Source organism: Nelusetta ayraudi, unplaced genomic scaffold, assembly GCF_046127955.1.
Source record: "Nelusetta ayraudi isolate G7.1 ecotype Tasmania unplaced genomic scaffold, CSIRO-AGI_Nayr_v1 ptg000011l, whole genome shotgun sequence".
Taxonomy (NCBI): Eukaryota; Metazoa; Chordata; class Actinopteri; order Tetraodontiformes; family Monacanthidae; genus Nelusetta; species Nelusetta ayraudi.
The window spans coordinates 12,093,084-12,118,680 of NW_027466061.1; the positions used below are offsets into that span (position 1 = coordinate 12,093,084).

The following is a 25,597-nucleotide window of genomic DNA, read 5'->3' on the forward strand; positions in this document are numbered from 1 at the left end:
ATCTGCTACAACAATGTCCTAGAATAAAATAAAATAAAATGTTTTTGAAATCACAAATCACAAAAAAAGTATTATGCTGCAAGAATATTTGCAAACAGGTCCTGCAGACACATCCAGGGGCCAACCGAGTCTGCACCACGCAGCGCTGACTCACTCGTTTGCAGAGTTGTGTGTCCATCATGAAGTTGTGGACATGTTTCTCAGCCTTGGTCAGCTCCAGCTTCCTGGCCACCACTGCAACCACCAGCGCAGTGCAACCAGCTCCCTGTCACACAAAGACGCGTTCAAGGTGAGCACAACAACACTTTTCGAGCAAACAAAAGGCAGAGCAGGAGTTGATCATGGGCCTCTGAAAAGGCTTCAGGATTAAAATATACCAATAAATAATAACACTAATAAGATGGCGAATAAAAGCAAGTATGTGTTAGGGGTCAAATCAGCCATCAGGCAACATTTCGCTTTGGGTTTGTTTTATGTTTAGACACTTCAGACTAGTTTGAGTTAGACTTGTTGATTAAAAAAAACACCTGGAATTCTTAAATGCCCAGTAATTACAATTTACCGCCACCTAATGGTAAGAAAGTAGACAAATAAACATCTACCCAATCTCAGGTCTTTCATACACCAGCTGTGACGTCACAGTAAAATCACACCTGAACAATCTACAGCACAAACAATATTGGAACTTCCTCTGTTTGTGAACATAAACACTTTTTATCATCATTATTAACTCAAAACATGAGAGCTATTTATTATTCATTCAAAAGTACTCATATTATGTCAGAAGATCTCTTTGAACTGTTACACATCAGGTCCTTTAATTGTTTTTCTAAATTCTTGCAACCTAGTGTAAAGAAACACTCTCCTCCGTGCACTCCACTTTGCCGGCCCTCTAACTGCGGCTGGCAGCGAGTGAACACTCTGGGCTCGTGCTCAGGCGGTTTTTAAGCCAGTTCCAGTGGCTCTTGGCAGAGCTGTGTGCGTGTGGTGCGGATGAAAGGGAAACCCACCATGATCCCTGTGAGCAGACACACGCCTTTCCCACAGTACGTGTGTGGCACCATGTCCCCGTAGCCGATGGAGAGGAAGGTGATCGAAATGAGCCACATGGCTCCCAGGAAGTTACTGGTCACTTCCTGTTTGTCGTGATACCTGAGGCGGCGAGGAGATAAAAGAGGGTGGGAGGGGGATGGGGGGAGGAGGGTACACACAGTCAGTCAATCAGCAGAAGGACACACGGACGAGAGCATGCTGGTGGGTGAGGTGGGTGGTGCGTCGGTCAAAAACACAGGCGCTGGGTGAAGTAAATAAAACGTGCCAATGTGTTTCAGCTGCCTGGTGAAACCACTTGAACTGTACGCTAAAGAAAAGTGAAAGTCTATCAAATGGAGCAAACTCCAGAATTAACCTCCACTCTCAGAGCTTTTCATTGGTCTGAAGGAGAAATGTGTTGGACGGTGGGAAAAATGAACAGACATGAGGGCACGGAGAGAAAAAATGCATGTGCGTGAAGAGTGAGTGAGTGAGTGAGTGAGCGAGCGAGTGAGCGAGTGAGCGAGTGAGTTCAACCAGTGAACATTTGCTTCATGTTCAGCGTCGCAACAAAGATGTGGAGGTGTGTGAAGTGCTGAAACCAAATGGGACTGAGGAACTGGACCCGCTCTTAAAGATCACTGCATGTCACAGTTATACAAAAAATAATAAAAAGCTGAATAAATGAAATGCCAGTGCATCCACAAAAAAGATGCACAAGAAACCTTGCCAAATTCAACTCCCCCTATGGGTAAGTTATTTTTTAGACATTTTTTAATTGATTTATTTTTTTGCTGCTCATCTCCTCGGAGTGCGACGACACCCCTGGAAAAGGTTTCGTCGATGCAAATCTTTACTTCAAACATATTGTTTTGCTGAAAATAGCCGACAGCCATGCTTGAATTCTCAGTACAAAAGCCCACACGGTGCATGTGCAAAGATATTCCTATTAAAACAATCACGCACGTACACACGCACGCGCACACATGCACACACACACACGCAGTACAAAAAGCTGGATTGATGATGACATTCCCACAGCTTTTTTTCTTCTTTTTCTTCTTTTTTTTCCCAGCAAGACAAAAGTCCATCACAGAGGCAAATCTGTGTTACCCACGCACCCCTCACTCAACTCATCCCATTATTCCCAATGGGCTGTCTAGGAGGAGATGAGGTTTATTTTTGGACTTTGCATCAAATATTAATTATAGAAAATATCTCTGAGGCTACAGGACAACATCTTGCTCACGCGCTTCTGACAAAGCCTGCTGGATAGAAGTGCTTTCTGGGTATTTGTTCGAGTCTTCTCTCACAGAAAGGGCCAATCGTTCAATTGGAAAGACTTGTGACTTGAGAAATTGCCTGCAAGGTGAGCGCAGAAAGTTGGGGACACCCAAGGTCGCACAAAGGGTGACAGCTTGTTTATTTATTTAGCAGAAACCTCCTCCCAGACAGTTTTCAGAAAAAGGTGTCGTCATGCCTTTTCTGCACATTGCCTTCAAACTCTCACTCTCATGCTCAAAGCAAGGTAAGAATGTGACAAATGAGCACTTGTTTGTTTGTGAAAAAAGTGTGCAGCAGTCTGTGGGTCCCAAGCGTCCTCGATGACATGCAGAGCAGCAGTCTGTACACCATGCGGAGTAAAAAACAAAACAAAAAAACAACAACAAAAAAACCACGTGTCTGTATCCTGCATGCTGCAGAAGCCAGTATATTGAGAGCAGGGGAGCAATGGGTTGAGCAACCTGGGGTCCATTTAGAGATGAGACAAGCCTCCTCGGACTAACGCTGCGGCGTGGTCAGCTGGAGGGGAGCGCTCGGGCTGGCTGCTGCGCCTCTAGCGGTCCGGGCCGTCATTTGTGAGCACCGTGCGGGGATTGGACGCTCATTGGATGCGACACCCTGTGTCTCTATTTACCTGCGGAGCAACACTCCAGCAGCCACCCCTGCGCTCGCTGCCACAGGCCTTCGCTTGATTGAGTGGCTCAGCGGTTTGATTAGAAGAGACGGACGTCGTGATATTGTTTTCGTTTTTTCAAATCCCTTTAAAGGCCCGAGGGGAGAGATTTAGTGGCCCCTGGTGTTGGGGGAGGAAATTGCAAGCGGATGAAAATGCCCTACTTTTTGTCGTGCCAGCTATAGCACAAAAAATATTTTGTTTTGCTAAATCCTTTTATTTATTTATTTATTTTTAGCCACCAGCCACTAGGGCGGAGTCACAATGAAGCATCTACATTCATGTCCTGGGCCTTTCTGTGTATGATTTTAAAGAACTGAAACACATGATTTAATTTCCTGCCTTTTGATCTCTGGAAAAGACCCAAATTGGCTCTTTAAAGGCAAGCAGACAATAAATCCTGTTTAAAATATGCTGCACTTTTTGGCACCAAGGGGAATAATGTTGGAATTCCACCCCTCCACTGCGTGACCACAGAAATAATGCAGATGGTGTCTAAAACGCTTCCTTGACTTATTACCCGGGGCAGTGCAATTAAAGGGCTCATCATTTATAAAAGCATATTCCCTGAGGTAAAAGGCAGGGTGACGGCAAAGTGAAAGTCAAGACAGAGGCACAGTGGTGGCGGTCGATAACATTTTAGGGGCTCTCAATATACTGTGTCAGGTGTTGGAAGAGCATGGAGAAGAGCTGGCACCACTTTGAACCGACGCCAGGACAAGTTGTGTGTTGTGCCTGGTGCAGTGGGTTTTTGTTTCCCTCCCCCGACACTGTTCAGCCCTCCCTGCTGTGGCTGAAAACAAGCTGCGTTCAGGACGCCGAAATTAAGATCTGAAACGTTGACACCGCCGACACTGGTAGTTAGAGAAGGGAACACAGAACAGGTTGAAAGACCCGCAGCCAGTCTGGAGCTCAACAGGTCAACAGAAACTTGGAACAACAAGTGGCTCTCACAGTGCGTCGCCCAAAACCATCAACAACCACAGTCGAGAAAATGTTTCACCTCCAATTAACGTTTTATGGCATTGAAATGCCCCCTCAACCTCACTCACATTACTCATTGGAACTCATCAATAAAAAGCAAAGTTTGAACACATTAAATATGCAGCCTTTTCACAGTCACCAGAACACAAGCAGGAACGTGTGGTCTTTCGCTACATCAAGTAAGCACGTTTCCAGGTACCTCTTGTATAAACTAATACGTGCACAATCATATCAACTCATTGCCTCCATTTGCAATTTCCTCCCCTGGTCAGCTGTTACAAGCAAAGCAAACAACTTCTGCCAAATTAAAACGCTGCTTCCTTCTGCGGCTCTCGCACACAAATTAAAATGTTTTTCAGAATAGGAGCCAGTTTTGTAGAGTGAATGAATGAATCTGAGCGCTGCCTGAGAACGGGGACAAATGTGTCGGGATGCTCCACTGGGAGATTGTTAGTCTCGGCAAACATGAGCAGATTAGGCTCCAAGTGATGATGACCGAATTATACTGTATATCTATCTATATATGAATATATATATGTATATATATATATATATATATATATATATATATATATATATATATATATATATATATATATGTATATATATATATATATATATGTATATATATACATATATATATATATATATATATATATATATATATATATATATATATATACACATATATATAACTCAACAGTTTTCCTTTTTTTTTTTTTTTCTTCACAGCAAAGCCAGTTGCAGAGGCAGGAGCTAGCACCAACTCGGCTGCAGCTTATAATGTAATGCGCATTATACATAGTAATAAGTTTGAAAAAATGTAAAACAAAAATTAACTTGACTGAGCCATGTTAGGTCAACTGTTTTTAAATCACTGTATTCATGTTTAAATTAGATTTTAATGCCTTATTAAAAAAAACCCATCAAACTCTACAAATGCTTCGTGTTTTCGGCATCACGTCTCAATAAAACATCAGTCAGGGACTCTGTGTGACAGTGACTCATGATGACCAAATACAAAGAAGCAGTTCCACATGGTGCCAATAGGCAAAAGAAAACCCCTGCTGTGCTCGCTTTGCTATTTAGATAAATTCTTACAGGTTTTTTTCATTTGGCCAATATGATGTCGCAATAATACCCCCGCACCTCAGATCAAGCAGGTGGTGGCGACTTGGTGTGGAGTGACACTTTGCAGATCCATGTTGACAACAATGATCGAATTTGACTTCTCCCCTTTTAAAAGACAGACTGTGGAAAGTTCCTGACGTTGTTTCAACAATCTTTCTATGTCCTTTGGAGGTTAACGCTTTCAGATTTAGGATGAGAGCAAACCTCTCACTCTCAAAACAAAGGAAGAATGAAAGGCCTCAGGTCTTTGGGTCAAAGGCTGTCGTTGTGTCCCTGTAGCCACTCTGGAAGCACTGTGAAAGTAAACATCCTGCACTGGAAACTAGATTAACAGTAATCTGTTCAAAAAACTGGACTCAGTTCCACCAAACAGAACAAACAGGAGCTCAGAAGTCGTGCACGATTTACTCCAGAAGTGCATTCAGCTTGTTTCCCTGCAAAGTATTCGGCCTTCCAAGCCCACCAGGCGCTTTGAAAACGCTAGTGCCGCTCCACCTCCACTGAAACTCACACCTCTGCAGCCTTTCTTCTGCTGGTCTCACCGACACACCTGATCTACTGCACCTCTCTTCCCACAACACAACACTTAGTTTGAGGCTGATCCGAAACCGTGTCACCGTGCGTCTCTCTTCGCTGCCTGGAAACACAGAGACGTGTTTCTGCAGCGTGTGGGGGATTCTCCAACCGGCCGCTCGCCCTTTTGTTTGCTGCCGGGAGACACATGGACTTCCGTGGAGCAGAGGCTCATTATGCAGCTGACAAAACACAACTAAAAGTGGAGACGAGCAGAGAAAGGATGCTGTCAGCTCTAATCCCAGAACTCTGGCTCCCCATCAGCTGCTGATTCATAAAAGTGTTCGGAGGGGTACGGAGTCAGTTGTGGGTTGTATTCTCTCGATGCAAAAAAAATTGGCGGGAAAAAAGTAAATTAATTACGCGAGAACTTAGGAAAATGGGAGAGTTGCTTGATTCAGAGACGACGCTCTTGAGTTCAATATTAACAGAGTGTGGAGGCAAAAAGTGCATCACCGATGACTGAAGCATCACTTTGTGCTCTGTCGCAAGGTGGAGTGTCAGTCTGTCTGCCAGCTTCACACCGGTGCTGTTGGACAGATGGACGTGAAAGCAGAAAAGAAAATGCACGTTATGGTTTGGATATTGTTAGATCGGATTCAGGCCTTGACCTGTGGAAACAAATCCGATATTAAACCGGATATCGGTTAGTTGAGGCAGCTGGATCAGATAGACCCTGACATTGTCAGATCACTGTTCACTCTCTCGAAGCCATTCAGCACAGCGTCATGTGACATGAATTTAACTTCACCCCACAATCTGTCAAGCTGAGGCTACTTAAGGTTACAGAAACAACAATTCCACACAGTAACATTCTGCGCAAACCCTAAAAACGCTTCAGACAACCCTCCTCTGCCAGAACCTAATCTGGGCCTGCAGTTTGTTGCTATTGCTGCTCAATAGCAACAATGCTTTTTGCCTCATTTTATTTTTCAGGTTCAAAAGAAATCTGCACATGTAGGCTGCTTCAAACATAAGCAGAGTTTAAGCAGGTGTGAATGCAGATATTGAAACCAGAGGTGAGAAGTAACTACTTTGTTACTGTACTTAAGTAGGTTTTTCAGGTCTCTGTACTTGAGTAATTCTTTTTCTAATTTGTTTTTACGCCTACCCTATACATTTGTACAACAATTATCTGTGCTTTCTACTCCTTGCATCGGATAAACACACTCGTTAGGTTACAAACTCTGTTAAAAACAATTCACTTAATATTATGAAGTAAATAACATTGGTTGTAGTTATTAAAAGTGTAAACATCCAAAACTGTCTCACTGGTCATAACTATGACTGATCAGTTTGGTTTTGTTGCAGCTGAATAAGAAAAAGAAATTATAGTATTAAAAGTAGCAAAGCTTTTAAAAAATGATCCAGATGCTTACACAAGACCTCTGCTCAGTTCAGTCCAGGTTATTCATTTTTATTTTATTTTTTTCACTGAAGTACATTTTCTTACCTGTACTCCTTACCTTTACTTGAGTAAAGGAGATGAATCACTATTTTTACTGGAGTATTTTTTTTTTTTACACAATTATTCATACTTTTACTTAAGTACAGAACATGAATACTTTTGTCACCTCTGATTGCAACACCTGCACTGTGGCCTTCTGAACTTTTTGCCTTCTGTCGTATTTGCATGGGTCACAATTATGCATATGTAGATATGCCTGTTGCCGTGCGAAATATGACAGCACAACGTTCCTAAACATCAAAACGAACCGGGACGCCAGACCTTTGGTGCAGGTCCAGCGTAGGAGCAGCAGCAGAAAATCTGGAGCTGCATTCTGACAGAAGGACAGTTTCACTTTTTTACAGAGAGCTCATCTGGTACACAGCCCACTGGGAACTCACCAGAGAAGCCGAGGTGAGAAACAGCAGTCTCACATCATACACACTCTCCCCTCCCCCGATTTCAAATGTTTCTGAGGAGCACTGGATCATAATATAATAAGAGTAACAAATTTGAAAAAAAAAGTGGGGGAGGGAGAAAAAACCAGGAAGGCGAGGCAAGGCACGGCATGCAAGAGTGAAAGTGAGAGATTAGGCCTGCTGGCTATGGATAAGGGGTGAGGGGAGGGGGTGCTGGGGTGTTAGGGGGTAAGGGCGGGGGGTGAGGATACACTGCAGAGCATGCCATGTTAGATGGGCACAGGACAGAAATCTGCAGAGGATCAGTCAGGGGCGCGAGAGGGAAGGGGAGGGAGCCCTCATGAGCCAAAGCAGCTCAGCTCAGCGGCTTAGTCGAGGGAAGTTAGCTCCCGAGATCGAGCGCATCAAGAGGAAAATGTGGAAGCGTTGACTGTTGCATGAGCATCCCTCCCTGCCCGCGGGCCTGTGGCCTCTGTCTGCCTTTCATTCCCCCACAGGTAGACTCCATGCTCGTTCACGTCTCGCGCCGGGCTGCCCTTTGACTGGCGACGCTTTCAACAAGTCAAGACACAGCACTTCAGGAAACAAGCGCCTCTTTTTTCTTTTTTGTTTGTTAACCCCCGCCCACCTGGGCAGTGAGTTTTCTTCCCCAGATCTGGCGCGATGGGAGCGAAACGTAAACATGAAAACTGGCATGCTGTTTTGATGTTTACCACAAAAGGGAGCGAGGGGGTGAGTGGAGGGTGAAGACATCCAGTTGGTGAGACCCAGCACTGCCACCTCGGATTAGATTACGATACATTTTAAAAGCCCAGTGTGTAACGTTTTAAAGGATCTAGTGGCAGAAAACTGCAAATGCAAAAGTACATGTCAATAATCCCTTTGGGTTCATTTGCAAATACTCAGCACTTTTATGGACATTAAGCAGGAGCAGGAAGTGGCCATATTTTGCGACCATGATTCTACAGTAGTCCAGATCATAATTTTGATCTGGGTTTGTGATTTTATCCAATCGTTGTAGCTCCTATCCTAAAGGACAAGCAGGACGACAGAAAACAGGTGGGTATTTTTTCTTGATGGAAGCTGAAGTTGAGACAAAAACCTCAACAGAATGCATGCATATTTCAAAAGGACAACTTCGTATCTATTAACTAAGACCACAGCATGGCCACGTGAATTTGATCAATGCAAAGATCAAAGTTTTCATTGACTTGCACTGTGCTTTATTGCCACTAGGTGCTGCTAAATCCGACATGCTGGGCCTTTAAAAACAATGTTCTTGCCGAAATCTGACGCCTGACATCCTAAAATCATGTGTTGCTAGAAATAAGCTCTTCCCACTTGCTGTTGGGCTAAAAAAGAAGATAGCAAAATGAGCAGACAACTAGAGCACTTGTAGGCGACAGGGCAGAAAAAAGTGGTGTCAGCCCCATTACAACAGTGTTTAATTCATTCTGGTGAGGGGAGACACATAATGGGATGGTAATGTGAGAAGACGAAGAACAGAGAGGCTTTTGCTCGTCGGCAAATCTTTGGCGTTGCAGCTAAAGATACTTTTTTTGGGGGGGGATCCATAACAATTGCATAAGGGGAGACGAGAGACGAGAGAGAATAAAAATGAAAGAAGACAAATTGCCCTCTGGCAGATTCATGGAAGGTGACTTGAAGGAGCTGCTCCATTTTAGCACAAACGTCCACCTCCTCCCTCTCTCCTTGCCTCCCTCCCTCCGTCCCCTTCTCCTCCCATCCTTCCTCTACCTCCTCCACCTCCTCCTTGCAGTCTAGCCCTGACTGGCCTACAACATTTAGCAAAGAGACGCTTGCTTCAAAGTGCTGCCGACACACCGACTGGCTCTTCTCTGAGCTCCTGCAGCTGCTCAACAGCCTCCTCGGCTGGAAGAAGGTGGTGCCGCTGTCCGTTGTGCCACCCTGCTCCTCCTTCAAACCTCGCTGAGATTGGATTTTGTATTTTTTTTTTTTGAGTTTGTTTGTTGTTGTTTTTTAAAGCCCCCACCCTGCAACCCCACCCAGGGTAGTAGTGGCGCCAGCTCGGTGCAGAATGGAAAAAAAGGTTCTATTGTTTTTTCTTTTCATTTTGTTTCCACGGCTTGAGAAAGAGGACTCACATGGTATCCCTATGGAGCAGCATAGTGGGGAAATAGAAAGTACATCAACAATATATATAATGTTAAACAACCACACACGCACGCACGCACGCGCGCACAGTGCACCAACATGCTGGTGCCCGTCTGGAGAAACACAAGCAGGCACGTCCTTTGTCGAGCACACACATATTAACCTGGAAGTGATGCATGCACTGCTCATGGGAGATGTGTGTGTTTGTGTGTTTGTGTGTGTGTGTGTGTGTGTGTGTGTGTGTGACGAGAAATGTGTGCACGACAAAAAGCAAACAACTCGGTGATCCAGATTTCCACATGAATTTTGGCATAATTCATGATCAGCTCTGTCCTGCTATAGATGGTGTAAAACTGTTTCACATTGTACAAAAACAAAAGTCTTGTTGTGTGTTGCTGATTGACACAAATTTTCCTGCAATGACTTTGCGCTAGGGGTTCGCCAGTCTTCAAGCTGTACGTGATCTACACGTGCCGAAAAGTTCAAACGACGGCACGGCAAAGCAAATCAGACGTCCTCATTGGCTCTCTCGCTTCAGGGCTCACACAAGTGAAGCTGCAGTGGCAAAGCAAAGAGTGAAAACGCTGCCAGTCATCAAAGCGTGAAGACGTCTGTCTGCGACTGGTCGTGTGCCGACTCCTCAGACCAAATCCGGCGCAGCATGTGAGAGGGAGGAGCGTCAGGCGGGTTTGTCTCGACAGCAGCAGGAGGCAAATGTCGCCTGTACGACCTTGTCTGCTCGAGACCCACTGACTTGTACGTTATAATATAACAACAGGTTGTGTTGCAACTTGGGGTGAGTGTGAAGGCAACTTTCTTTTCTTTGTTTTTTTTCAAAACTTGTGTTTCTACTCAATCTTTGAAAGGTCCGTCTTTACTGGATTCAATTTGGGTTGCTGCAGCTCATGATCACATCCTGGCCATCTGACCACCAACTAGACATCCACAGTGTCTTCTGAGACACTCTTGAGGACTCCCACCCCCACCCCCCACACACACACAAAGACACAACTCAGTCACCCACTGTTGCTACACAATCGCCATGCAACCCTTCCTGATTCCACTGCAGCGCCGGATTTGGTGCAAATCTTCCTGTTATCTTTGAGGTCCTGAAGACTCCAGTGCTGGACGTGCAAGGAGGAGGAGGGGCAGGGATTTGGGGTGGTGGTGGGGAGTGGGGGAGGGGAGGTGAGGAGGTGTGTTAGTGTCCAGTGTTAACATGGGTCGGAGGTGGGTGGGGGGGACGCAGGCAGGGTGGGCTGCAGGACGGCTCCTCACATCTGCGCTGCGTCTCTAACGACTAACTGCACTGCACTGCTGCTGCTGCTGCTGCTGCCGCTGCTCCGCCCTCCCGCCCTCCCGACTCAGGTTCCGCCCCTCTGCTGCATGAAAAAAACATTAGCGCCAAAGCCCCGTTTACCTATGCAGCTGAAACGTCTGTTTCCCGTCTTTCAGCCCCATCCCTGTCCCCCATTTGTCTATTTTTCACGCAGACAGCGCTGCTGCCCCCTTGAGACAGATCTCAGCGTGCAGTTTTGTCTTTTGGGTTTTTTTTTTCTTTCTGAGGGCGTGTTGGGGAGGAGAAACGGGCTATCAGGGATCCTGGGGGCTGCTGCGTAGAACCAAAACAAACCATTCCGTAAACAAACAATTAGACGCTCGTGAATTATGGACGAGGCGGTTGGAAATGGAGGTAAATTCAAAGCGAGCGTCGCGTGGCGGAGCGCTCGCCGAGCTGAAGGAGCGAGCGCGAGGACGCGTTCAGGCGCTTCGGATCGTTGGACGTTCACGTGACTCAGTGCGGATGATGAGCGACAAGTAAGACGGGACTGAGAAGCTTGGTAGGAACGGAGGAGGTGAAGTAGAGGAGCACTGACCATCCTCAGCTCCAGCCCGCCCCTGAAGTGTATTTACCTCTCGCAGACGCGCACCGTCCAGGCGGCGATGATCCAGGACGAGATGCTGAAGACCAGCAGGACAGTCCCGGGGCAGATGGTCATGAGGGTCTTCATGACGAAGCGCGTGTTGAAGTTGATCTTGTTGAGGGCGCCGATGCTGCGGGACGAGGCGTCGGTGAAGAGCTTGCTGTGCAGCAGCATGACCCTGCCGATCAGGTAGAGCCTCAGGAACATGGGGATGGAGAGGATGATGTCCACGTCGGCGTCGGCCACTGACGGCGTGTAGGTGAAGGCCAGCCGCGCCGTCCAGGTGAAGACGTACTGGCCTGGGATGGGGTGGATGGCGCACACCAGCAGCTCCAACACGATAAAGAAGATGCGCTCGTACGTCATGGCTATCCTCCAGTCGTCGGCGCCGTTGTCCACCATGAAGAGCTGAGGGTTGCAAGGCCAGAGGCGAGTGAACTCACCGTCCCACAAATGTGACGGTGTGACGGAGTGTTGCTGTCGCTGGCGTTACAGACTCACCTGGATCTCCCGGGCGTGGTACATTATTATAAGACCGAGCAATATAACAGTGGAAAGGCTGATAAGGCATTTCAGTGCAAATGAGTATGAAGATTCCTGTGGTGAAGAGAGAGAAGAAGAACAAGAAGAACAAGAGAAACAAAATGTTACTGCACAATTGTCGTAGTACACACACACACACACACACACACACACACACACACACACACACACACACAATCTAAGTCAAACTGACGGGTCAAGTCACATGACCAGCGCACAGTCCATACCATAGCCAGCCTGTGAGTCCACAAGGTGGGATTAGCTGAGTTTATTTACTCAAACAGGATAAATACCTGTAATTACCACATATAAACACACACACGAACCCACACACACACACACACACACACACACACACACACACACACACACACAGAGTACTTATTAGCGTTGAAGCCAAACTGAGAGCAGTTAATGGGGTCCCTCTACCTGAATAGCGGCGCCACCATGTTGCTAAGCACAGCAGCTGCAGGTGGAGGTGTAGCACGACGCTGCTTCACTGCCTCAGCTACTAATTAATCACAGCCGCCGCTAACAGTGTGTGTGTGTGTGTGTGGGGGTGGGGGGGTTTGCCTCCCATTTTATGGCAGGAGCAGGAGGAAAAAAAGGGGGGAGGTTTACCACAGTGAGCGTTGCTGGTGATAATAAATAAGCCAGCTGCATGAGACGTGTGTGTGTGTGTGTGTGTGTGTGTGTGTGTGTGTGTGTGTGTGTGTGTGTGTGTGTGTGTGTCTACGCGTGCTTGCATGAATAACACAGACACAGGAAATGAGAAGCTCTCTGTGTCGCTAAAATGCCATTTGATAAATCAATTTAGCGGCGGCGCGCTCTCCTGCTGCAGGCTAATGATCCCACAGTTGTTTTCGTAATAACGAAAACAGACGACAAACGACAAAAAAAGCAGGTGGAGGCATCATTCATAATCTTGTGCGTGTGCGCCCGTGACGGAGAGCCGCTCACTTCCTGCTCTGCCTTCCCGTGGTCCACATTACAGATGATATTTTTAGCTATCAACTAGATTGCTTTGCCCCCTCAGGTCAGCGACATGTTCTCAAGGCGTCGCTACGTCTGAAAATTGTTTTAGAAAACGTCCCTGGTGAAATAACATTGAGTAAACTAATTAATCCACCTGCCGGAGGTTCAAGGATTTTGGGGTCCCAGAGCACCACACTGAGTCTCCAGTGTGGGCCCAGCATTAAAAGAAATAAATAAATGAATGGAAAAAAAAAATTGTCAAGCATAAAGTCGGGCAGACCACCAACATGCTACCTGCCTGCTGTGGGAGGGGCTGCGGTGCCACTCTGATGGGGGTCATTTCCACTCCAGCTGAGGTCAGCATGATAAATGAAGTGAACCCGACTCAGTAGCAATCACTGGGCAGCTATCGACTCACTTAAAACCACATAAATCATTCCTATAGTAGATTAGCACAGTAACTAGCCACGGAGTGCACGCACACACATACACACACACACACACACACACACTGAAGGAAGGAAGAAAGGACCCGAGAGGAATATTTAGTTTATATGCAAGTCTGAATCTCTTAATAAATACATTGTATCTATATGTTGGATTGTTGGACAATCTGGTTTTGATGCTTGTGGACAGCTTGACTAAAGCAGCTTCCTTCAGCAGCCCGGCACATGAAAAGGACATTTTTCTCTGATGGTGTCGAAGAACTCCTCAGCTATGTAAAACCACCCATCACGGTTGTTGTGAGACCTCATTCAGAACAACACTGGACCTATTTTGCACAAGGCTAAATTCCACTTGGCGGCATCCGATATAAAATAAAAATGATTTTTTTGTGCCAAAACCGGGAACGATGTTTAAATGGCAAAACACTGGGGGAAAGAAAAACTGGTTCACCCTTAAAGGTCTGACTTTTGGCATTGTATACTTCAGTCTATGTGCTTGTGCCGAGAAGTCCAGACAAATGCAGTGCACTATCCAAAATACAGCTGCTCTGAATGAAGTAAGTGCAAAACATCCCCCCAAATCTCTTTGATACAGTAAAACAGAGAAACAGTACCAGTTGAACAAGTTTAAACCTCGAACGTCTGACTAGTTTTACTGCTAAAGTTCTAAAAAAAAAAAATTCAATTGTATTTTGTTTTAAACTCATCAAGTGGTCTTTTCATTTTTACTTATTATTAAGTAGTTATTAGTTATTAACCTTTTCCTCTACATAAATCACCCACAGTCCATCTCTTCATCCTGCTAATATCTCTCCTTCTTTCAGCCTGTCCTGTGGCAAAATTGAACTTCGATGCTGGAATCACAGGAAATGACAGACAGCTGGTATCACACCAAGAGGCACCGATCCTTAATCGTCATAATCATCTGATGTGATGCATAGACACACAAAGGTAATAGAAAGGAGATGAAGAAATTGGTGGCAAGGGAAGGCCCCACCGTTAACAAATGACCAATTACAATGGCAACATTTGAGAAGTGGTCCAGTAAATCAGCTGTTAGTCACTTTTTGAGAGGACGCGTCGACCAACGCTCACTCGCCTTCTCCGAGCCGGACAGCCTCCATATCGTCAACACATGACAAAGGCACTGACATGCGGGACCCACCTTAGTGTAAACGCCCCACGACAGCTCCGTCTCCGTCACCATGACCACGATGCCAAACATCCCGAAGATGAGCGCGTAGTCGCTGAGCCGCTTGCGCTTCTCGAACAGCGCCCTCCGGTGGCCGAGCTTGTAGCCGATGTCCCTGTTCTTCTTCTGCGGCGCCCTTCCTCTGCTCCGCCCGCTGCCCTCGCGCACCAGGCTCTCGTTGGACGCCTTGCTGGGGTCCTCGCCGCCGTTGCCCTTGGACACCACCACCTCCAGGCCCGAGCTGTGCAGCGTCTGCAGCGGCTGCGTCTCCGAGTCGAGCTCCGCGAGGTTGCGGCGCGACGAGGATGCCAGACTGCCCACTAGTGGTCTCACCACGCCGCCATTGTACTTGCAGGTGTTCATGGCTATCTGAGGGAGTCGGCCGCTGCTCTCGGAGACGGAGCGCTTGGATCCAGCATGGCTCAGCTTTTGCTGCTCAGTGGAGGCCTGCCGACGGGGAGGAGAGAGCGAGAGAGAGGGAGAGAATAAAGAACACTGGCATCACAACAGGAACCGGGCGTAGAAGAAACTGACGGTGGACTGGAAATAGAGCAGCTGACGTGGGAGTCACATCTCCGAGAGGGCAGGGAATCTTGTAGGGAGGAAGGCGGTTATAAAAGTCGGCAGATTTTGCGCTCTGTGGCCAAAATATCAAGTTGCTTGTTCAGTCTCCACCTCATCCACATTCATCTTATATTGAAAGGAATTTGCTAAGAGCTGGCACCGGCGTACAGTTTTACGGCGGAGCTACAGTAGAGGGGGGTGGGAGTCCCTTGATTTCGACTGTACCATGCCATCACTGTGGCCATCAAACTTTGATGGCTGAAAAAAACAAATTAATGATGGATGAGCTCTGATGTATAAATAAAAATAAGACAACGTATATCTAAAAGTGGAGCCGACAAAGTGCAGAAAATTGAGTCTTTGCTCAACGCAAATTTAGATATGAAAAATGAATGGATGGCGTGACCCTGTTTCCTGTCGGGGACCCGCCTGCCCCCCTCCTTCCGCTACCCCTCGCTGTCGCCCCGGGTAGATGGGAGACACAATGGCCCAATGAGGGGAGAAGTGTTAAGAAATCAGGAGGAGCAACGAGGGAAATTTTGTTTCCGTCAGTAAAAAAGAGAAAATCTGGCTCGGTGGATCCTGCCGATGGGTCAAAGCAGCACAACTGATTTGTTTGGACAGTTTCTCCAACACTGAACGATAACTGCACGGCTCGACTTCTGACCTAGTCTGTCAGATGACAGTTCCAGAAAGTCGTCTGGCGTGAGAAAATCCCTCAACAGCTTGAGTGACGATGGAACTTGAAGCAGAAATTTCATGCTGTCCAGGATACAGAGGAAAAAAATGTATCTAGCCTAGTCGATATTTGTTAAGCTGATGCACTTTTTTCGATTGTCATTCGTCTTACTGCAGCTTATTTATGTTGCATTCCAGCAGCAAAAGAAGCCCATTAAGATGAATTCATTTCTACAAGACAATGTCAAATCTTTTATCTTTTTCTTTTATCCTTTTTTAACCTTTTATCTTACATGTCACGACAAACCATTTAACTAAAAGAGTATCAGCCGGCAGAGATGATGGCAATTTCAGAGTACACATCAACATCAGGACATTGTTGTTTTTTGTTGTTGTTTTTTTTAAAGAATTTAAAAGCTAAAAAATTGCCATCTTAAATACGTATTTTCAGATTGTTTAGCGCAACGTTCTATCTGTGAGATTCTAGAGGCTCTGTTACCTTTTATCTCCAAAGAGCTCACATTGTTTTGTTTTGCCCTTTGTCCATTATTCAAAGTGTGATTATATTGACAGAACACAACGAAGATTATCAAATAAAAAAAACTAACTTGTAAACTTATAAACTAACTCGCCATATTGGTGAGAGCTTTGTTTTTTGTTTTTTTTCCTGTTTTCTGGAATTCTTTTTTTTTCTGTGAAATTCAGGAATGGTTACGTGGATCAGAAAAACCCCACAGCCTCCAACAACTTGTTCAATTTCGGGTAAAATATGAAGCACACGGTGCTCTGTGTTTTACAAATAACTTAGGTTATTGAAGAAGCACTCATCAGCTGCAGAAAACATTCTGAATTCTTCGCCTTCAGTTCTCCGTTTCGCCGACTCGTCCATCATCTGGGATCCTGTCAGCAGATAGGAAGAGGTGTGTTTCTCAAAAACGTTCTGTCCATGCAGAGTCTGTGGAAGAGTCACCTCAGAAGAATCAATCTGCCTGCCTCCCTCCTGCCCTTCAGAGACTGGGGCAGATTATCATAATGGCTTATGAAAACTTCACATGGAACAGTGCTTCCTCTGAAACAAGTCGGGGGTGTGTGATAGCGCCCCCAGTCTTTTTATTAGCCGTGACAAAGCATGTCTAATGCCTTTAAATGTGCTGCTGGGAATAAAGAGGGGCAGCCCTAATGGAAATTTACCAACTCCGGTCCTGTGATGCTATCGTTTTGCACACATTGCGGCTGCATGAGAACGGCGCTGAAGGTTGAGGATTAGCGTGGCCCGTGGTCTTTCTAATCCCTCGTCACTGTATTAAATTGCTTTTCAGCCTGCGCCATTAGGAACCCTGACACTTGTTTGGACCGTGGGGTGGAAGTCAACTTTTCAAGGCTTGAATGACAGGAAATGGTGCAGAAATAGCTGCTGATATGGCAGTAATGGGCCAACATGCTGATCTCTGAGGGGTAAAAATAGAACGGAAAAGCTTTTAATATTGCAAAGAAATCAAAATAAGGAGCAAGTTCCCGTTGAAAATGCTGAGCACACTGGATTAAAGAAGTACTTCTCGCTGATTTTGTCCATCCGGCAAAAAGTAAATGCCCGTTTCTCTTTAGACACACCTTCTCTGCTTCAGCGATGTCGTGCAAAGATCTGACGTCCCTGGCATATAAATGAAACAGGAACTAGCTAACTCAACATCTTGAAACATCTTGGAGCCATGCTTGTTCACCAGTCAAGGTCATAGCTGTAGAATTGAAAGGACCTGTGCTGTAACATCTACAGACATCTAGTGGCATTGGAGGGAATCTGAAAATACACGTGTTTGTGGTGAAAAAAAATTGTTTGTGAGCGCACATTCCACCACTACTGTCAGTATGATTGCAAGTTGTTTCGATCGTGATGGCATGGCAATGGGTTTAAAGCTACTAAATGCATAAATATAAATGTTTATGCAAAATTCTATCTTAAATGATGGGTCTTTTTTATTAATTTTTTATTAATATTTAGATGTTGCAGTATTTTAACCAAAGCAGAAACACAGCTTTAAGACACCAAAGTTGGTTCTGCGACAATCCCTAGATCTATTTATTCACCTGTCACAATATGCCAGAAGAGAACTTCCTGTTTCTCCCACTGCTCTGATGTCTTCCTCTGAGCTCAGAGTCATTTTTCAGTCCCAGACTTAAACCTCTTTGAGATGCTTGATGTGTAAATTTGGGTCCTGGACTGTCACATCAGAAACAAATCCAAAGACGTCTCTTTCAAACAAAGGTCGGGACTGTTTGTCTGTACTAAAAAAAAAAAGATTAATTAATTGTTAATAGACGTGTATTTTTGTCCTGTTAAGTCTCGGGAGAATATCGATGAATTAGCCTCAATTCTGCCACACTGGGTCCCATTAGAACCAAGGTGAGGAATCACAGAGGAGAGTGACTTACAGTGATGTACATTTAATGATCACTATGTTTCGTGCCTGCTGACAGGCTGCCTGCATGGCCTCTGAGTGAGATCAGCCTGGATTCCCAGAATGGACAAAAACTCTCAATACATTCAGATTCTTCATAATAAGATAAAACAAAAATAAAAACAACACAGGCCCTTTTTGAACCCCTGTCTCACACATCTACATATGTTGTGAACAAAATGCTGTAAAATAACACCCCTGATTTGGTCTCCAATGACCAATTAGAGGTCGACTGATCAGAGTAATGCGGCCATGTTGTGACACTCCAGGGAACCGCAAAGAGCCGGAAGATGTAAGTGGAGAACTCCTCGGGAAGCGCCGCTCCAATAAGGTAAGTGAACAAGGATCGATGGTCGGACACTGAGAGAGCCGGGCTGCTGTTACATCCTCAGCTTTAGTTACCTGATCATCAGTCACTGATCCCAATCAGCGCCGGCACCGTCTGCCTCATCACACGCTCTTACTTGTGTCACTTTCAGGGGTCGGAGCGGGACGAACAAACAAGCTCCCCGACGCTCTGACTCTCACATCCCCGTTTCAAAGCTTTTAGAGCACGTGGGCGTCGCTCTCGCCCACTTGGCCAGCGACCCAGACACTGTGGCCTTTCCCATTTCCCTGCTTTTTTCAAGTTCAGCTAAGGGGGTGGGGGGTGTTGGGGGAGGTGTGTCCCCGTGTCGTCCCCACAGAGCCGCCACCACGAGGCCACCACTCAGCCAGTCGGCCCACGGTTCACTTTCATTCTGAGCGGCACGCTGCATCAAGGCTCTATGAAATGGAGCCTCATAATCAAATTGAAAAGCCTCAGTGCAGAACAGTTCAAATGAAGGAAACTCCAGCTCAACCCAACCTCCCCCCCCCCCCCCCCCACACACACACACACCACCACCAAATCTAATAGGAATTCTCCTGCTTTAGAGCAGCTCTGCAGCACTCCAGGCTCATATCTGCACACAAGTGGAATCATCCGTTTTAAAAAAAATGATTTAGGCACTGGAGTTCCTTCACCGATTGCTTCTCTCTCATGTTTTTTTTTTTTTTTTTGAAATATTGATAAAGAGGAGAATTGCTAAATGGCTGCGTTTCCAACTCACAGAAGTTTTCCTGACACACGATGGCAGATGTTCTAAATCGAAGCAGATGATTGGCTATGGCCATCCCAGAAGGGAACAGATGAAAAAAAGGGAATCGTGCTCAAGTAGCATGTTAGTTAGCAGTTTCCTTTTTTGTAATTTTTTTTATTTCATATCAATCGATTACCTATTAAATGTTACTTATTGGGCCTTAATCTCTGATTTTATGGGATGTCTGTGTTTTTTTAAATTTTGTTTGCAGTCCTTTGTTAAACACTTCAAATGAATAAAGTCATTATTATCATTATTATTATTATTATTATTATTATTATTATTATTATTATTATTATTATTATTGTTGTTGTTGTTGTTGTTGTTTTTGTTGTTGTTGTTGTTGTTGTTGTTTCAACAAAGTTACAGGTACAGGATGAGGTCACACCCCAACACAAACAGCAGTCAAGGTTGTGTCTATGCGCTTACAAAAGTCTTCAAATGAATCTGTGGACAGCAGAGTGATACCGACAAGACAATCAGAAAAAGAACAAAAGGTGTGGAGCGAGGGAGGTTTGGATGGAGGGTGGGGTGCACATGAGAGAGAAGGAGAGGGAGAACGGCTCCCTGTGTGCCTCCCTGCCTCCTCCAGAGTGATGGAGAGCTGCAGGCCCATCTCACCGGTTTGTCCCGCGCATTAGACGCTATCACATTTCTCTGACAGGCCAGCAGGCATCACTGCTCCTCCGTCCAACCCTGACCGGCATGAGAATCATTACTCAGTGTCAGTGCAGGCTGAGGACAACCAGACGCTTCCGCCGATGCTGCTGCTGAAAACCCACACGAGGAAAAAGCCTCCGTCAGTGCACGAGATGGGAGGCCGAATATCCGTTTTTCTCTCCCCTTCTCTCTGAGAAGAGTTTAGGTGGAAATTCGACTTCCTCGCGGGAGCAGACGGTGCCGCCGCCCCGCGTTTCGCCTCCTTTCAACTCTGCAGGAAGTGCCCGCCGTTAAACAATTGCTGCCGCTGCCCTTCGAGTCGGGTGAGTTGAACAGCGAGCGTTTGTGGAAAGAGACACGGCGGGCCTGGGGACTCAGGAGGCAGCCGCCGTATCGCCGCAGATTTTTCACGCCGTATCCTCAGACGGACCGCTTTCACTCGTCTGCGCCGATCGGACGGCGTGCTGACAGTGGCGCAGGAGAGACGTCAGGAATGAAGCAGCAGGAAACGTTGTGCAGCCTGAAACAAGCTGCAGGCTGAGACTGTGACATGACAAGTGGGCTGGAGTTACACCACATGATTCAAGCAACCCATTTCAGAAATTTCAATTATAACGTAGCAACGAAAGCAGGACATGAATTGGGATATTGAATATTGGAACACCCCCCCCGGTGCCCCACTACCACCACCACCACCAACACCACCATACGCGGAAGTAAATGGGATGTGATTGGAATCTGTGCCACTGCGGCTGCTGCAGACGCCCAAAGCTTCAGTGAGGCTTCGCTTTCATTCTGCTGCCCTCCAGTCCCGCACAAGGCAATCAACACAATTGACACACTTGCAATCTTGCGCCAGACTTGACTTTACTGAACCTTTTACGGAACATTGCAGTCACCAGGCTCTGTGTTCTACCTAGATTTTGTACGTTCCATTCAAACTGATCCCCAGGTCAGTTTGAAGCCAGAACAATGATTCCACACTAAAGAAATTCTCAGAAGACCGTGGCTTTAATTAGGATGTTGTTCTCATCTGCATCCACGACAGGAATCCAGCTGCAGCCTTTAAACCAGGAAGTGCTGCTCCTGGCCTGCAGCTTGTTGTTTACTTCCTTTGTTTGGTTCAGACTTATTCCTTTTTGTGGGAGATTGTTACTACACAATAGTTACTACACAAGCAGATTTTTCTGTAAAACAAGCAAAAAAAATGTGCAGATTAAAGTGCAAGCAAAAATGCTTTTAAAAGTGTTGACAGTGTGCAGACCAAATATCGGACATGGGAAGCAAACAGGAATTACATTTCCCCATTAGGAGTGAAATCCAGCCTCAGGGACCTTCAGGAAAATGCCTGCAGTTCAACCAGACTCATTTTTTCTCAAGTCAGATTGAACTCATACGACCGCGTTTCCCAACCAAGGCCCTCCCATGACACACGACCGAGGAGTAGGTCTAGACCGTCTTCTTTCATTATTGATTCATTTAATGACTTATTTAGAGAAAGTTGGGATGGGAGTGAAAACAACGAGGACGTCTGAAGCTCAGAGTCTTCAAGTGTTCTTCTGCTCTAACCAAGCAGGAGGTCGCAGATATGCCAGATGTAGATGCCACCTTTCGATGTTTGTGTCATGAAAACTGGCCTCTGTTTGCAATTTAGGCAGAGTCAAGGTACAATATCACAAAACACTCAAGTGCACAGGTTCACACTGAGCTCACGATGAAAATGTAGTGTGCTCAAAACCTTCCAACAACTAAGTGCCACGCATGCATACCAATCGGATTACTGCACCACCAGTAGAGCCAGTCAATAAAAGGCCCCAAGCTTCCAACTGCAAAAAGGGTTAGCCGCAGCGCTCAGCCTTGCTCTTCTTACCACAGACAGTCAAAAGGCCTCTAGCTTCACCTTTTTCAGTTCTTCTATTGAGAAAATGTCCTATTAAAACTGCTGAAAGTCTAGCATCCACACTGCGACTGCAGACGTTCAAAAGTTTTGGACCTCGACGGGAAGTCCCACCTTCTCCTTTCCCACCTTAAATGTTGCAGATTGGCCTGGTCATACCGCAGCCCAACTGAAAACACTTTGTCTTCTTTACAAGCAAATAAAATAAGGTGAACCTGGCACCACTCTCTGGGAACCTTCTGCTCTTTCACGCACTGAAATAACAACAACAGGGTGAAACAAATGGAGAATGAAAGGAAACAATAAATTCTGCAAGAAAAAGATTGTGATGTTGTAATACTTAAAAAAAACAAAAAACAAGAGCGGCCGAGCACCAGAGGGACACTGTAACCTTTAGCGAGGCAAAAGACAGGGACTTAAAATAGGGCGGGACGACTCGCAGCAGAGGCGACAATCTGAAGCGGTTCGGTTTGCCTTCATTTAAAGATCATGTTCACTCCCACTGTGAATCATCTGGAACACGGTTTGACTCGCAAACTTTGTGTCTGCGCGTGTGTATTTTTAAAATATGGGGGGAGAAAAAAACAAAACAAGACAGGCCAGTCAAAGAGAAGCAGATATCACGAGTGCGTGCGCATTAGATTAAAAACAAAGAGGACTCCAAAAATATCTCCTTTCAAAACAAGTAAATAATACATGAAAGGCACAGGGTTAGCGCTATATATAACAGCTCGTAGGGCCGCGCAGAGTGGAGGGAACCGCTGCCAGATTTATTGTCACTGTGAAGACCAGCGTCTGTAGATTTCCCTGCCTGCGTGGCACTCGGTGAAAACGATGGTGGCTCAATAACGAAGATGTCTTTCTGACTGCTGACGTCAAAGTTCTGCTGGACGGACAGATGTTGCTCACTTGGACAGAAAGTCGAGTATCATCCAGGCCAGCATGTGTTGTTTTAACTCTTTTAATTCTGTGTGATTTGTAATAAACACACACACACACACACGCTCACACACCATTTGCCCCATAGCTGCATTCTGAAGGTGCTCGATAAATTGAGAGGCGTCGATATAACTATTTATGTATACGTAAGATATATGACTCTATTTCCAGGTTTCATGCTAAGGCAACTCACCCCATTCACTCACTTTGGCTATCACGTTGGTGATCAGACGCACTTTAGCTCACTGTTGGTGGAAAGTGGTAGAACATGCAAACTACGAAACGTGAATATGAATGCCACATTTTCCTATGAATTGTATACAATCGTAGACATGAACTTTTTGTGACTTTTCTATCACTTAGCCCCATTAGCTGCACTCTGCAGGCCATCAGTACGTTGAGTGGCATCAGGACCCCCCTGAAGCCATAGCAGTATCTCCGGAATGACCAAACTAAGTCTACTCTCTACTACTACTGCGGCTCCTATTGCTAGTTGACAAAGCCATTATTATAACTGACAAAAATAAAAGTGCCACTGAAAAAAAAAAATGTAGGGGTGCCCATTGTCCATTGTCCAACATAACTCTAAGACAGCAGAGACAACAGCCAGCAATGGGAGGAAACCTGGGCCGCAGGTATACGCGCGACAAAAGGGAAGCCGTCTAGTTGTAATAAAGCCACTGTGTTCAGCTGAGACGCAGCAGCGTTATAATTAGAACCCAACGAGGTTACCCCCCACAAGCGCTCGTCTGAGTGCGTGCCTTATAAATTAGGTCCTGTGGAGATTAAGGGGTTTGAACTGATGGTGTGTGTGTGTGTGTGTGTGTGTGTGTGTGTGTGTGTGTGTGTGTGTGTGTGTGTGTGTGTGCACGCGGGTGTGTGTGCTACGGTTGGGGATAATTTTCCACCGGGATGCCAGTTGCCTCATTAGGGACAATTTCAATTTCCAGCAAATTAAAAGAGGGCGTTGTTAGAGAGATGGTGTGTAGATTGGGGGCCATTATGGATGGACTGACGCGGTTAAACGGTTAAGAAGCCTTAGACGCGGCACCCAACCGTGTGCGACAGTGCGATCCTGGGCACATCCGGCTGTTCAGTGACAGGGCAGCTGACATCAATCACCAACCTGGGGAGCATCTCAATATCTTGAACTTTTACAGACCTTGTAATGCTCTGTAGACCAAGAGGAAAACATCAGGTCAACTAGAGGCTGAGGATGTACTGCAGGTGAGTTCATGGACGTAAACTGAAAATCCAGCATTTGTGTTTAACTACATCTTCCATGTTAAACCACCTCATTATATGTGCAGGATTAAAATTCTCGCATGTCAAACTTTTGGGGAAAGGCTTTTTGCTTTTTGTTCATTTTGTTCTATTACACTTTATTTTTACATTGAGGCAGCTTTTAAGCTGCACCACTTCTGGTTCTGTGCATATGAAATAAAAACATTTTTTACCTGCCGTGTGGTTACATCAATGAGTTTCATTCCATTTTAGGTAAGAAGCCACCACTTCATACCCAGGTGATCCAGCCTCGCCTGCATCATTTCCTTCAACTTCTGTTTGCATTATGGCTGCAGTAATGCATTATTACTGTTGATAAAGAGCACTGCGATTCGCTTAGAGAAACTGAGGGTGCCCACATCAATCACTCACACTCAAGATATTCTGGGAAGTCATAAATGCCACTTCACCTGAAGATGGCACCGCATAAACATTGACGTTGATGCGTAAATGACCCCATAAATCCCCAGCCGGCCTTTAGCGGCGTACACTGAGCTGAACATTTCATGGCTGCACCAATAAACTATTGAAAGCAGCCTCTCTATTTAAGCTAATCAGCGGTATTGCGCCATCTGCCCAAAGACTCCCATTAGGCCCGATTGTTTGATTGATTATAGATTTGTGGCGTTAACACACTCACAAAGAGGCAGATCCAGCCCTCCTCATAGTCCAACTGAACAAGGAGCTTTTGTCTAAATGTACGCAGTCATGGGCATGAGTTTGTGGAAACTTTGTTCAGCTTGGGTGGTGTATGAAATATTTAACTTTTCCAAATGGACTCTCTGCACCTTCAAGTGGGTTGAAGAAGTGATGAATGAGAACTTTACAATCCGGCCGAACTGTTTTGGAAAAAAAAACAAATTGCATTTATTCCAACTGAAGTTGGCATTTTGTGATGGACAACTTGACTGCTGAGAATCCATTCACTGTTTTTCATGAACAGCAGCTACACGGCAACAGCTTCTCTTATTAGAGGTTTGGCCATGCGTTACTGAACTAACCAGTCAGGAGTTTGTAGGACTTAACAAGGTAAACACAAGAGATTAAACTGGCAGGTTGGACAAGCCACTTGTAAATTTACAAATGTTAAATATTTGAGTGGACAAATAATTACCTTGTGAAAGTAAATATTTAAATAAATAGCTGCATAACACTATTGGAAAAGGATAATTGTAAATTCATATTTGCAATGGCACGCCAAGTGATAGCTTGGTACAACACTGTCATTATCACTTTTT

General features: G+C 45.6%; 1 protein-coding gene across 1 annotated transcript in view; it reads right to left on the reverse strand.

Moving 5' to 3' along the window:
* kcnn1a (potassium intermediate/small conductance calcium-activated channel, subfamily N, member 1a) overlaps positions 1–25,597 on the reverse strand; it is a 43,199-nt gene that overhangs the window by 5,156 nt on the left and 12,446 nt on the right. The window contains exons 2-6 of the mRNA XM_076021032.1: positions 14,734–15,207; positions 12,106–12,201; positions 11,594–12,012; positions 1,011–1,152; positions 155–265 (exon numbers count right to left, since the gene is read on the reverse strand). Coding sequence (XP_075877147.1) covers positions 155–265; positions 1,011–1,152; positions 11,594–12,012; positions 12,106–12,201; positions 14,734–15,207 — 1,242 coding nt within the window. The remainder of the gene's footprint in view (positions 1–154; positions 266–1,010; positions 1,153–11,593; positions 12,013–12,105; positions 12,202–14,733; positions 15,208–25,597) is intronic.